The sequence below is a fragment of the Uloborus diversus genome, chromosome 4 (genome assembly GCF_026930045.1).
Source record: "Uloborus diversus isolate 005 chromosome 4, Udiv.v.3.1, whole genome shotgun sequence".
Classification (NCBI taxonomy): Eukaryota; Metazoa; Arthropoda; class Arachnida; order Araneae; family Uloboridae; genus Uloborus; species Uloborus diversus.
Genome location: NC_072734.1, coordinates 83,204,867 through 83,219,006, shown reverse-complemented (window position 1 = coordinate 83,219,006; position 14,140 = coordinate 83,204,867). Strand labels below are relative to the sequence as shown.

The 14,140-nt window shown below is 31.8% G+C and overlaps 1 protein-coding gene across 1 annotated transcript in view; it reads right to left on the bottom strand.

Annotated features, from left to right (window-relative positions):
• The window catches only part of LOC129221608 (DNA-directed RNA polymerase II subunit RPB2), a 46,088-nt gene extending 32,203 nt beyond the window's left edge, over positions 1 to 13,885 (bottom strand). The window contains exons 1-2 of the mRNA XM_054856129.1: positions 13,773 to 13,885; positions 8,674 to 8,897 (exon numbers count right to left, since the gene is read on the bottom strand). Coding sequence (XP_054712104.1) covers positions 8,674 to 8,897; positions 13,773 to 13,791 — 243 coding nt within the window. The 5' untranslated portion in view covers positions 13,792 to 13,885. The remainder of the gene's footprint in view (positions 1 to 8,673; positions 8,898 to 13,772) is intronic.
• Between the last annotated feature and the right edge of the window lie 255 nt (positions 13,886 to 14,140).

Here is a 14,140-nt window from a genome sequence, read left to right as displayed (position 1 = left end):
AGTATGTGCAGGAAAGTTCTGCCAGCAGAAAATTCGAAAAACTTCAATCAAAATGTAGAAATGTTTTTGTTATGATAATGTGTAAAATTAGTTGTTTTTAAAAAATAAAGATTCTTAAAATATTAGAAATATTGTTACAATCATAAATGAATGTTTGAAAGCAAAATTACTATCTTTAAAAAAAAAAGACAATTGTTTCCCTACATTATTTTTCTATGTTATTTAAAGAACAAATAAAATGCAACGTTAAATGTTATCACATTTTTAGAGGGATGAGAATTTTGTTTTTCAAAGTTTTTAACATTAATCTTAAGTAATAAGTGCAAATAAGTAAGTAATAAGTAAAGTGCAGAAGAATATTATCTTTCCAGAAAATGTTTAGCTCCACATAGAAAACAATGCACCACTTATGTAGTAGAATTTTAGTCCCCTGCCTAATTAGCCAATCCTGCTACATGATAGTAGTATTTCTCAAAAACAAAAAGTGCTAAAATGCTTTGCAGAATTTTGAAAATCTGAAAATCATGGAATTCTGCTATTAGAGGAAAATGCTTTCATTTAAAATTTTTCCTCTCTAAGAATACAAAATGTTTTTTTTAATATTACTTAAGATTATTTAAGATTACTTATTAGAAAATGATTCTTAAAGTTTCTTTTTATTGCTGGTTGTGCTAATGATTTACTAGCTTTTTATGGGACGCATAGGGTACCTGCATTTTCAAATAAAAATTTGTATGAATAAAAAAAATGTATTTTTACATTTCATACCTAACCTTTAAAAATAATTGAAAAAAAAAATCTGATTCATGTGCAAAATGCAGAACAATGGGGTCATATCTGAATGAATGGGGTTGTTTCCTTTAGTCAATAAGTACTACTTGTAGTCACTGAAATTGATAGAATAAGCCAAAGAATAATAATAACAATAACAATAATAACATGGAGCCAGAAAAAACTTTTACTTTCCCAATAATTATTTTTATTTAATTTTTGTTTATGTCCGATTTTGAAAATAAGGCGCGGTCTTTATGACATCAGAAGTGATGTACTTTGGCACACTACACCATTGACGAGCTGAGTGTTTAAGCATTGTTAAAAAAGTTTGTCATTAAACATTAACAGTAGTATTAATTACAACCTTAATGAGTATTTTGAATGAAAGTTTCTGAAGCGAACATGAAATTCATTGGTATTATTAAGATTTAATATTTTTATCTTTATCAAATGCCAAAACAATGCAGTCTGTGCTGATAGTATCAGTGAATGGCATTTTATCACTTGTGATGTCATGAGTGGAAGCATAATAAGTAAAATTGAATAAGTCCACCGATTATATATATATATATATATATATATATATATATATATATATATATATATATATATATATATATATATTTTTTTTCTTTTTTTTTAACACTAAACTTTGTCAAACAAGGTTTATACTTATTTTGTAAAGTGAAAATTAAGGACTTTTTAAGGACTCTAAAAAGATTTTTAAGACTCATCGGAAATAATTAAATAACTTAAGGTACACCATTTCAAAGTTTTCTGGGGGAGGGGGTGGACAAAGTACTAGATATATACTGTATAGACACTGTATACACAAATGCATTATTGTTCCCAAAATGCAAGGGCAGGCACAACTGACTGCAATGCCACATTTTAAGTGAGTTATATTTTAAATTTTCATACATCGCAGGGATGAGAGTGGTCAGAGAGCAAAAAGGAGGAAATTTAAAAAAAAAAGAATTTTTAAAATCATGCAGAAAAAGGATGAGATCAAAATAGCCCTTGGAGTCCATAATATTCTAAAATTTAAAAAAAAAGGGCTAATTTACTAGTTTCAAAGATAATTAATTCAAGATTTTTTACAATTAATTATGCTTGAAATAATTGGGTACTTCATAAAACAATACATGGCACATATTGCTCTTAAAACATAGTATTTATTTTTTAAACTTCAGTAGTAAAAAAGATCAGGAAAATGGGGATAACTATATAAATTATGCGTATATATAAAGCAATATATTTTTAGTTTTTTTTAGCATAGGTTATTAAAGTGAGAGGCAAAGTGAAGGAAAATAACTAAAATATAGTTTCTTCAAGATATTTAAACTATGGTTTTGTTATTATTGCTTTTCATTTGTTATTATTACTAACATCCCATTTCGCTGCATTGCACCATTTCATGCAAGCTTGTGTATTTCTATATAAATTTAAATTTTGAAAGAATGACAGCAATTTCTAACCCCTGAGTCCCCTGGTTGAGGGAGCTAGAATTCAATCTTGGCTGCATCACTCAATTTTTCATATTTTTAGAGAAAAATATTTTTTTAAATTAAAAACGTTTCAATTTAAGATATTGAAAATTGAAACTCAAGATTTGGTTTAAAAACCTTCACAATACTATTTCAGGATCAGAAGAACAACTTAAAGTTGCTTCATTTAATCAGGAAATTCCAAAATATTTACAGGCTGTAAGCTTAAACTATTAGAGCTTCACCATAAATATTTCGAACGCTTTCTTAAATATATAAAAAAGTAACCATGCCAAGTTCCAATACAATCCAAGACTAGGAGCAGACTAAGATAAAATGAAAAGCTTTCTGCGAACACAAATCCCAACTGGAAAATTTTCTGCAAATAACTATTTTGCCTCATTCACGCTTTATTTATACAAAAATATAAAAAAGGGGGGGGGGGAGCTTTATTTATTTATTTATTTTTATTTATTTATTTACTTTTATTTATTTATTTATTTTGCAACAGCATATAGTTAATGCTTACTTTTCACTAACTGAAGAAAACTGCTTAAACTATTATTTTTTGCTCAATATCAATCACATGATCATTATTATTATTTTCATTTTACAGTGAAAAAGTTCATGTAGCTCTGATAAAACATGAACTACCTGCTTTTTATTTGAAAATTTTATGAAGATATTTGATTTTGCACACAAATCAACAAAACTACTTATTTGTTTGAAATCAAGTATTTCTGCAAAAATAAATACTGTATTTTCTGCATATTCTCTGTTGAAAAAGTTTTAAATTAGTGCTTCCCCCCCCCCTATCTACGACAACGCATTGGAACTCAATTTACAGCGAGAGAGATCGTTCTCCGTAGTCTGTAAAGTTGCTTATTTTATGTACTTGAATTTTCCTCTTACGCGATCCAGGCTGTGTAAAATAAAAAACTATACAGACATAGTAGGAGTGGTCTCGACTTGCAACCGTTTACTCCTTTGTCTTTTAAATAATTAGCGTACTATAATCGCAATTTTTCCAAGAACAAATAATTATTTTTTAGATTAATTTTGCGTAAGATTTGGAAGAAACAGAAATAAAATGTGGGGTTTTTAAAAAATTTCTTTTTTTTTTTTTAAATTTTATATATATATATATATATATATATATATATATATATATATATATATATATATATATATATATATATACAGTGAAACCTCCCTTAACGGACACTCCCGAATAGCGGACACCTCTAATTAACGGACATTTTTGCAAGTCCCAGTCCCTCAATATAGGCCATTCCATGTAATTCACTCTGAATAACGGACACTCCGAATAACGGACAGTTATTTCACAAAAAATTTATTTCCCTTGCGATCGTAGCACTTCCTGTTTTTTTTTTTTTTTTTCTTCTTTTCACAGAATATCTTAGTAACTGCTTGCCTTACAAAGCTTTTCATCCTCCACAACTGATATCCCCCCCCCCCCCGGCATTTCCTTATCACTGTTTCTTGGAATTAAAAGGGTGGTAATGGGCAGAGGCAGCGATTGGGGCTTAAAAGTTGGGGCAGAAAAAAAAAAAAGAACTAAAAGGCATGGTACTTTTTGCGGGCAGCAAAAAATGAAAAAGAAAATAAAAGTCATAATTTTGTAACGGCTAGTTTTGAGAGTATTGAAGCAGATAAGTGAAAACTGATGTCAGTCTAACAATTAACGTACGTTTTTCTTAAGATTTTAATAAATTTTGTACACAATAGCTATTCAAAAGTTAAGATAAAAAAGAGAAAATTGGGCGCTTTTTCTAACTGGGGCTCTCAGGAGATGCAATTGAGCAGACCGGTGCTGGTAGTAGTCGGCTTTATGGCGCCGTGGTTTCGTTGGGTTGTTTAATTTTTAGATATGAAAAAGATTTGCCCATATTCAAGATCATATTGCCAACTGTCAATCATGCATCATGCAATAGTGATACTCGATATAAAATAAATAAATTAACCATAAAAAGTGTGTGTGGGGGGGGGTGGCTCCGCTGAATTGCCGCCGTTGTTAATGCAAAAAAGAGATGTCAAACTGTTTTAACTGATTACTTTAATTGATTAAATGCTTTTTAAGACAAGTGTGTGCTGTCAGTATACCTTTATTAAGAAAAAACAGATTAATTACACTTTTGACGTAAAATGTAGTAAACCTTTCGCAATTGTTTCGATTTTGTTCTAAAAAGGGAACAACAGCCCATTTTGAAAAAGGTAAATTAAGTAGTTCCTCCTAATAGCGGACACCTCCCAATAATGGACAAAACTTCTAGTCCCTTGACTGTCCGCTATTGGGAGGTTTCACTGTATATATATATATATATATATATATATATATATTAGGGTGGAGCTTATTTTTCAACTATGAAAATATTAACCTCTTACCCTCTCATTTTGTTCCTTTGTATGAAAAAAAAAATTCAGGCCAAATATTAGCACATTTAAAGATTATTTAGAGGTAGCTCAACAACTGTGAAAATTTTAACATTGCGGGATCTTTTTTTTTTTTTCGAAAAGCAAAGATTGCTTACTTTTCCATTATGTGTATTTGTTTTCAGTATTTTATTTTTGCTTCAGTTTTGAAAGCAAAATGACTGCAAAAGCCATAAGATCTCAAAATGACTTGTATCTTCTTGGTGGGTCAGTTCTAGAATTAAAAGATGGAAAATTGCCATCCTTGCGTATGGCTCTGGGACATTTTTTGCATCATCATCTTGAATTGAAGAAAACCGTAAGACAAGCTTCAACTCGGACCATCACAGAAATTGCCAAGTTTTGGCAAAAAGCTAGAATTCCTATGTGAGACAACCAAAATTGTCAAATGAAGCTTGAAAAGCTGTATAAAGAATGGCAGCTTTTGAAGAAAAATAAAACTTGATGTTCATCAACACAGCAAGCTAAGGAATCAACTTTTCTCTCTAAACTAGAAGATCTTTTTGATGTTGCTCATGCTGGTGTTTTACGGTAAAGCAGTCTTACAAGAAGACAAAGAGTTTTTAATAGCACAAAGGAAGAAATTTAGGTGTGGATCAATGTTAGGAGTTGATAAAAAGCTTGATATAAAAGAGAAAAAAGCTCTTCAACGAGAAACAAAAGCAAATGTCCGAATAACGCAACAGAAAATTAAAGAATTAAAAGATTCTATAGTGGAACTTGAATCATCTATTGATACTGAAACTGATAGCAAATTAAGCTCAACGGAAGAAGGTAAGAAAATGGATATCACAGAACAAGCATCAAAAAGACAGAAAAGGAAGCGAGGGAGAAAAACTATAGTTATTCCCCAACTTGCTGCAGCTTTGGACAGAACAAAAGTGTCAAACCAAAAGGCTTTCTATATCATAGCAGAAACTGCAAAAAACTTAGGATTCAATATCAATGAATTTTCTTTAAATAAGGACTCAATTCGCTGTCAAAGAAGGAAGGAAAAAGCTCAGAAATATGCAGACATAAAGGCTAAGTTTCAACCTAACGCCCCTCTAGTTATCCATTGGGACAGCAAATTAATTCCTGATTCGTTGCAAAAGATAAAGTGGATCGCCTGCCTGTACTAGTAACTGGGAAAAGAATTCTCCAGCTACTTGCAGTTCCCAAGCTTCCATCTGGGACGGGTGAGGCAAAGGCTACAGCTGTATTTAAAGCTATTGAAAGCTGGGGAATATCAAACAACATACATGCTATGTGTTTTGACACAACCAGTTCAAACACTGGCAGTAACTCGGGTGCATGTGTTCCTTTTGCGTGCAGGCATGTGTTGGGACTGATTATAGGTTCAGTGTTTCAAGTGTGCAAGGGAGCCACATCTTCTTTTGAAATTCCATTATTCAAACGTTTCAAGGAATTTTGGAGCTTCATTGACACCGACCAGTACGAAACTGGAATTTCAATTGACGTAGTTGATGAACTGATAAAGGATATAAAAGATACAATTGCTCATGCAAAAAAATACATGGAAGAGTCTTATAACCAACTAAGAGGTGATTATAAAGAATTAGTTGAACTTGTGTTTCCTTGGAACTGCTCCTATTAGAGGTGTTAAATTTATGTCGCCTGGAGTCATGCATCACGACTGTTGGATGTCGAAATGTATTTATAAAGTCTCAAAATCTGGATGTTTAGATCACAATTCAAGCTTACATCTAAAGAAGAAAAGGGATTAACAGCTGTATGCATTTTCATTGCATGTGTATACATGAAAGCATGGATATCAGCACCAGAAGCTGCAAGTGCTCCGTATAATGACCTGTTACTAATGAAGTCTTTGATTGAATATTCGGCTATTCATACAAATATTTCGAAAGCAGCTGCAAATAAGTTTTCCAACCATTTATGGTATTTAACAGAGGAACTAGTTTCGTTGGCTTTTCTTGTTAGTCATGTCAGTGCATCTACCAAGATAAAAATGGTCAGTGCTATGATAAAACCAGCTAAAGAAAATTCTAAACAAAGGAAGATTGATCTTCAAACATTTGAGAACAAAAATTTGGATGATTTTGTAACAGCAAAGTCTATATGACTGTTCCAGGCATTAAACCTGCCCGTAGATTATTTTTCTGTTGATCCAGCATCGTGGGAAACAAGAGATGACTACAAAGAAGCCAAAAAAATTATTCAATTAATTTTTGTGTATGTGCTTTAAATGTAGTGAATGATCATGCTGAACGTGGAGTGGCACTCATTCAGGAGTTCAGTGGACTGATAACATATGATGAAACGCAGTTGCTGTTTCTGCTGCAAGTCATCGAGAAACGCCGCGGAATATACCCTGACAGCAGGAAAGTGACTTTATCTGGGACTGTTTCAAAACAATAACTTGTTTCCAGAACAATGCCAAGTGCATTTTATAACCCAGAAACCATCTTCTTTCATGTCTCAATTGATTTACAAGTGCTATATAAATAAATGTGTAACTATCACTTTTTGTCGAAATTTTCTGTATGTAACAAACTTCAAGTTCATTGAGCTACCTCTAAATATCAAAATTTTTCTTTCAAACTTCATATTTAGTGGTTTTTCATCAAAAGGAACAAATTAAGAGGGTAAGACCTACAAAAATTAAAACTTTATTTTTTCAGTGCAAATAAGCTCCACCCTAATATATATATATTCTTATTAACGTTAGCAGTGAAAAAAAAATTCCGCAGAGCCAAAAATTTTCTGCAAACGCTGTTCGCACGTTCGTCAATATTATGCAAGACTGACTAGGAGTTGGACCACATCTTTTTAAACAGACTTTTGCATTAAAAAAAAAAATTAAAGAAATAAAAATATTATTGAAATAATGAATAAAAAAGCAGATATATAGTAGCATATGGTGAAAAAACCTTCCAAAATTAAAATAATTGAAATGTTTGTAGGATGCAAAAAGATTGAAACCTCAAACAAGGCATACAATTTTTGGCAAAGCACATGTTTAACATAGTTGCCATGTTACCCAAAGATACTTTTTCGGCAGATATCGAAGAAAATGAAGACCTGAGGGGAGAAAATAGAAGAAAACGGGGACCGAATTTGATATAGTTTTTAAAAAATTAAGGAACTTTTCAGAAAATTAAGGACATTTTATAGGTTTTTTAAGGACCTTAATTTCGCTAGATGAAATTAAGGGTTTCTTAAGGAAGTACGAACTCTGTCAAATTATTTAAAAAATGGTTAAAACCTATGTTTTTAAAAATGCTTTTCAGAAAAAAAAAGACTTAAAACTTTGGAAACACCCAATTGCACACTGAAAACAACGTACATGTTCGTATGCTAGAAAAAGCAGACTGCAGTTATTTTAAAGCATTTCTCAGTAGCAATTTCTAAAAATCTGCTATTGATTTTGTAGGTATTACTGAGGCAGTGAGAAGCGAAGAGATGTAAGCTCTAAAATAAAAAATTTGAAGATAGTCAGTACAAACGGTAGAACCTCTCCTCTGTTTCAGGGTAAGATGTGGTACTGGTGGGTGCTGCTGAGCAGCAGGATTTCAGAAAAATTTTTTCAATGAAAGCCTACATAGGACCTGAAGGTTAAACGTGTTTTACTCAAAACTTTTAAAAGCTCACTTACACGCTTTTGCTTCTCACAACCTTGATGACTTTCTTAACATAGGATAATATAAAGTACACTAAAAAAATGTAAAGTTATTTTTTACAAGCATGCATTTTCTGTTATTTCTACATTTTTTACATGAAGCTTCAAAAAAAAAAAAAAAAAAAAAGGAATAGAGCAAATTTGAAGATTGAAGTTAGTGGAATTCTTATCAATTGGTAGAAAAATCACATGTATGGAATGGGCGTTCCTAGATTATCATAAAAAAGAGACAATGTAATGCAAAGAGATTCAAATTATAGAGGAAATCAAAAAAATAAGTAAACAAATCAATGCCAAAAGAAAGAAAATTTTACTCACAGGTGTTTCAACCTCTCCAGAAGAATGTTGAGCTTCTGCCTGCAAATCGATCTGTGGTGTGTCCTCCACAATGCGTTGCACTGACATTTGGATAAATTCATCAAAGGAGTCCAGCTGCTGACGAACCAGACCTTTCTCATCAAAATATGCACTGATGACGATCCAACAAGCCTCTTGCCACAAGTCTGCAGTAATTTCCTCTGAATCATCCTCCTCAAAATTTTCTGTATAAAAGTAGTGTAAAATTTATACAATATTCTGGTAAATTCTATGAAAATGCGACACAGTCAACAATTTTTAAATTTAAACTAAATCAACTGTTTTTTGTTTTGATAGATAGAAAATAAGTCAAACTTTAAGAATATAACAAAATATAATATATATTAATTATTTTGCTTTCCCCCCCCCCCCCAAACTTGGTATCAATCACAGAAAATGTAGATTTTTTTTAAACAAAACCTACTTGATAAAAATCATTGACTTTATTTTCTCTTTCGAAATGCCAAAAGAAACAATTCATAAAAAGATTGAAAAATAAATGTAAGATTTGAGTGAAATATGGAACATTACACTTCATTATGCCTGTCACATTTGTCATGCCTGTCATTACAGTCATGTCTGTTACAATAGGTTTTTCAAGCAACTTTGCCTTAATGCTTCGCTTTTAAAGTTATTGTTGTTATTATTTAGCTTTGTATTGGTAGTAGAGAGGGCAGTATTTTTTACTACTAAATTGAATAAAAAAAGCTTTTGAGAATGTATCTGATAGACAGCAGATGCTATGTGTGACTATAGCCAAGTTACCATTATTGGGACTTTGCCCTAACTGGGACATTTTCACAAATTTTGTTTTAACTGCTTGTACACCTGCTTTACTAATAAGAAGGTAAATAATATTGCATCATAAATTAATAGTTATATTCTGAAGCCATGGGAGTTAAACTTAACTGCTTTAGCAGTAATATGGGCAAGTTGAAATATTTTTAGACTTCAACAAAATATGATTTTTACTTTCTTCTATATCTAATTTATAGATGAAAGCATTAGATTTGTGCAAAATTTCGAATTTTGATGGATTTGAGCGTTTTAAGTTGTGCCGAGTCCATTTCGACCATTTTCGGAAAATTTCTGTCTTTGTGTGTGTGACCAGTTTTTTTATTGCCGCTCTACAGCAAAAACTACCGCATGAAATTGAGCAAAATTTGGTACATATATGTGCCCCTAGGTGAACTTGTGCCCATTGGTTTTGGCACAAATTCCTCCAAGGGGGTGGAGCAATGGGACATTTCTCAAGTTATGTGTGCTTGCTATTCCTCAAGTATCTCCCTGGCGGAATCAAACAAAATGTGGTCCATATGTTGCCCCTAACAGGTACAGGAGTCGATTCAATTTTGGTGTCAATAGCTCAAACGGGGGTAGAGCTATAGAACGTTTTCTGTCGTCAATTGTGACTGCTGTATCTCAAGAAATAATGAACGGAATCAAACAAAAATTTATTGCCAAGTAGCCCTTAGAGGTTATAAGAGCTGATTCTATATTGGCGTCAACAGCTGAAAAGGGGGGGTGGCACAATTGAACGTTCTTTTTTTCCATTGTAAGTGCCACATCTCTAGAAGTAATGCTACGTTCTGGAAGAAATTTGGAATAAATGTAAATCTAGATGTAAACAGGCATTAGTTCAATTTTATCGCCAATCGCTCTATGGGGGGCCGATTTTTTCTTGTGAATAAAAATAGTTTTGTAATTGCAACAACAAGAAAGATAAATCACTATAGACTGTCGTCTGTGTATTTCGTGTGATTTTAATTGTTGGAAAATTAAATTAATTATTTTAAGCAAGGCTTTTAAAATAATTTTCAATTTTCATTCTTTGCTTTGCTTTTGAGATAAATGGAGAATTGGGATGGTCGTCAAGTTTTTGTGTGTGTAATTTTTTTTTGTTGGGCATATTGCTTCCTCGTCAAGCATTGGAAGGGATCAAATTTATAAGAAAGATATAGAAGAAAGTTTCTTGATGGCCACAACATACTAGTTACATATGGAAACACTTTTGATTATCTACGTTAACTGAGCTGCATTTTGAATTGAGTTTTTGTTACACTTCTTGGCTGTGTACAGTGCATTATTTGTGCACATTCATCTTCACTTAACTATACTAGGTCAGTTTCACTTATTTCTTTATATATTTAAAAAATCACAAATACACTCAACTTGGGACACAATTCTAATTTTGGGTATGCTTATATAGTATTACTTCAGAGTCTAAATAGTGTATGCTATTCAATTTCAATACTTGTGGTGGTGACCCCCAAAGCAAAATACTTTAGGATGTTCTGCAATGTAAAATCATTTGATCAAAATTGTTCTGCAAGTAGTTCAAGATTGTACGCGAAAAAACCCGACATTTTCCACAAATCGGGTGCCAAAAATCAAAATCGTTTCACATAGGATTTTTTTTTTTTCTTAATTGGACTGTTACTACTTATTTCTGTGGAAACAAGATATTTCCGGAAACATCACAGCTTTCAACCAAATAACTAAAAGTACTGAATTTTGAAAATTATTTGATCATGACAACTATAAAATCCAAAAAACTTTAACAACTTGTCAAACCGAAACCAGGGGTGCCTCCCTAATAGCAAGGGCACACCCCCTAAAGATATTTTGATCCCCCCCAAATGAGAAAAATTCTCAAAAAAACACCCCCCTCCCCCTAAAAATTTCAATGCCGCAGTCTGAGTCATGAGCCCCCTTCCCTAGTTGGGCACCCCTGCCTATTGAGATTCTCCAAATTCTCCAATTTATTTGCTTTCTAAAATGCATAGAAAGATCAAAGATACAATATTTTATAAAAATTCAAACCTAGGTGGTAAACCACATTTTGGTTAATTTTACATGGCATGAAGGAGCAATTAAAATAATGTTACTAAATAAATAAATTACTAAAATAATAAATAAAATGAGTCGAGCTTGGGTTGCATATAATGAAAACACTTCAAAACTTTCTAAATAATTGAAATATTTTCTGGATGCAAAGGGATTGAAATCTCAAACAAGACACTCAATTTCTGGCGATGGAGGTTGTGTTTCAATTTTGGCATGTTTCCAAAACATACGTATGTGACCAAAGTTGCAGTGGATGAAGATCGATTGGGAAAGTGCTACACAGACTTATCGAATTCAACATCCCAAGCTTTCCGCCAAATTATCGTAATTTGCAAGAATTTTAGATTTTTTTTTCTAATTTCAAGACATTTGCAAAATTTTATCTTGAGTTGGAAGATATTTGTAGAAAATTTGCAGTTTCTGCAGATTTTCTGCACCACAGTTTCTGCAGATTTTCTGTGAGGCGGTTTCTGCAGATTTTCTGCACCGCAGTTTCTACAGATTTTTTGTAGAAATTTCACAGAAATTTCCAGAATTTCTGCGGAAAATTTATCAGTTTTTCCTTTTTTTAAATCCAAATTTAATAGTATTCTGCTTTGGGGGTGGTGACAAAAACTACCTCTTGGAAAAAGCAACTCATCACAACATGCAATATGGCAAATACACAATATGATGCTATAAACATAATTTAGACAGAACTAGCACAAATAAAATGCTTAGTACCAACTAAAATAAACGACATGTATAAATGAAAACCTGAAGATCATGTTGTATGGTATGAGACACAACAATTATTAGCGATTGTTACTGCTCCCACTCTAGCGATCACCAGGATTTTTTTTTTTTTTTTTTGTTTATTTTGCTCCTCATATGACATAATACATCAATATTTCATCATATATAGTCTAAGTTGTAGAGATTGATATTTAAAGAATAAATACTTAAGTTTATGTAAAATTGCACAGCGTCATGTCTCACGCTGATAAAAATTTAATATTATTTTACTGTGTAAAAATTTCTTAATATTTTTCTTTCTGCTCCACACATCAAAGTCTAGCTTTAATTTCCAAAAAAATTTAGACTTCACATGAGTACCAATTAAGAGCAAATGGTAATAACATATGGTCACTCAAAATCTATGTCGCAATTTTGTCATGTGTGTCACAGCAGGTTCTAACCCAATTAATTTAAAATATTTGATCTTGAGTCAAAATTTTTGTGTTTATTATAAATGAGGTCAATATTCACATCACCCCATAGCATGTGTTACCTGATCAATTAATATTTACTACTGGAAAACCAAAAAAAAAAGTTGTCTAATGTCATGTCTGCCACAAATGGAATTCACCTTCTATGCCTTTCATCATACAAAATGTCTTTCCAAAGCATACCAAGATATGAAGCACACAGAGCAAAAAATATTTCTTACTAAATAACTGATCAGTGATCATGATCATCATTAATCAGTCATCTTTAATTTAAATAAATTTAATTAAAAATAAAACTTTATTAACAGTATCAGTTTAGTTTCTTTAAGCTAATGTCAATTTAACAGAAGAATACTCTGTCAATATTTTTTATTATTATTACTCTGTCTAATCATCCCTCCCGTAATATTTCATCACCAACAAATCCAACTGTCTCACATTTTATTACATTCTTTCATTATTTTATTGCAAGAGAAGTCATTGGGATACTCTTAAGACGAGGTTGAAATTTAAATAACGTAATGAGTATCATAATAAATGATCAACTTTTAAATTTCGATGGATATGTACAGCGTTAAAAAATCACATAACTAATCACGATATGAATGCGCTAACACTGCTGCTTTAAAGTGAAATGAAAAATCTGTTATCGAATATAAAGAATAAAATTTCGTCCAATTATGACAAGTTCAGACATAACTTTGTAAAAACCAATTTATAATTTATATATTATAAACCAATTTATATATTTTACATTGTATTCCTATAACATGAATTCATTTGTAAACAAAGTGATTCTGAAATTTGATATCACAACAAAAAATGGATGGGAAAAGTATTTAAATGTAGCAGAAATAATTAGAGCCCAATTTATTTCAAATGAAAGGCCCGTGATACTGATAAATTGAGCTCCATTGTGCCAAAGCAGATCTTAAACGTAAAAGATTTCAGAAGCAAACTTTAAACATGATGAATGAAATGAAGATGAAGAACACATTCACTCACCATCTTCTGGCTCATACATTTTTAAAATGTCAACACTAAAATGTAAACTAAATATTTGTTATTATTAAATGATTACACAACCACGATGGACACCGCCACTGTTTCTCTTTCTGGCGGCTACTGCTGGTTTGCTGCCAGAAACCAGAAACAAAATTATTTGAGCATGACACTGAACTACATTACTTTTTGGAGTGCTAAAGTCACACAGAAGTGTCTATTTTATTAACGTAAAAAATCTATTGATGGTCTTTACATGGATGATTTATCTTTGAAATTAAGAGAATGAAAAATCTTCGCTGTTTTCTTCAAAGGAAAAGCAAGCTTTTCAATTCAGCATTCGTTTGGAACGGGCTGTTAGGACTTTACAG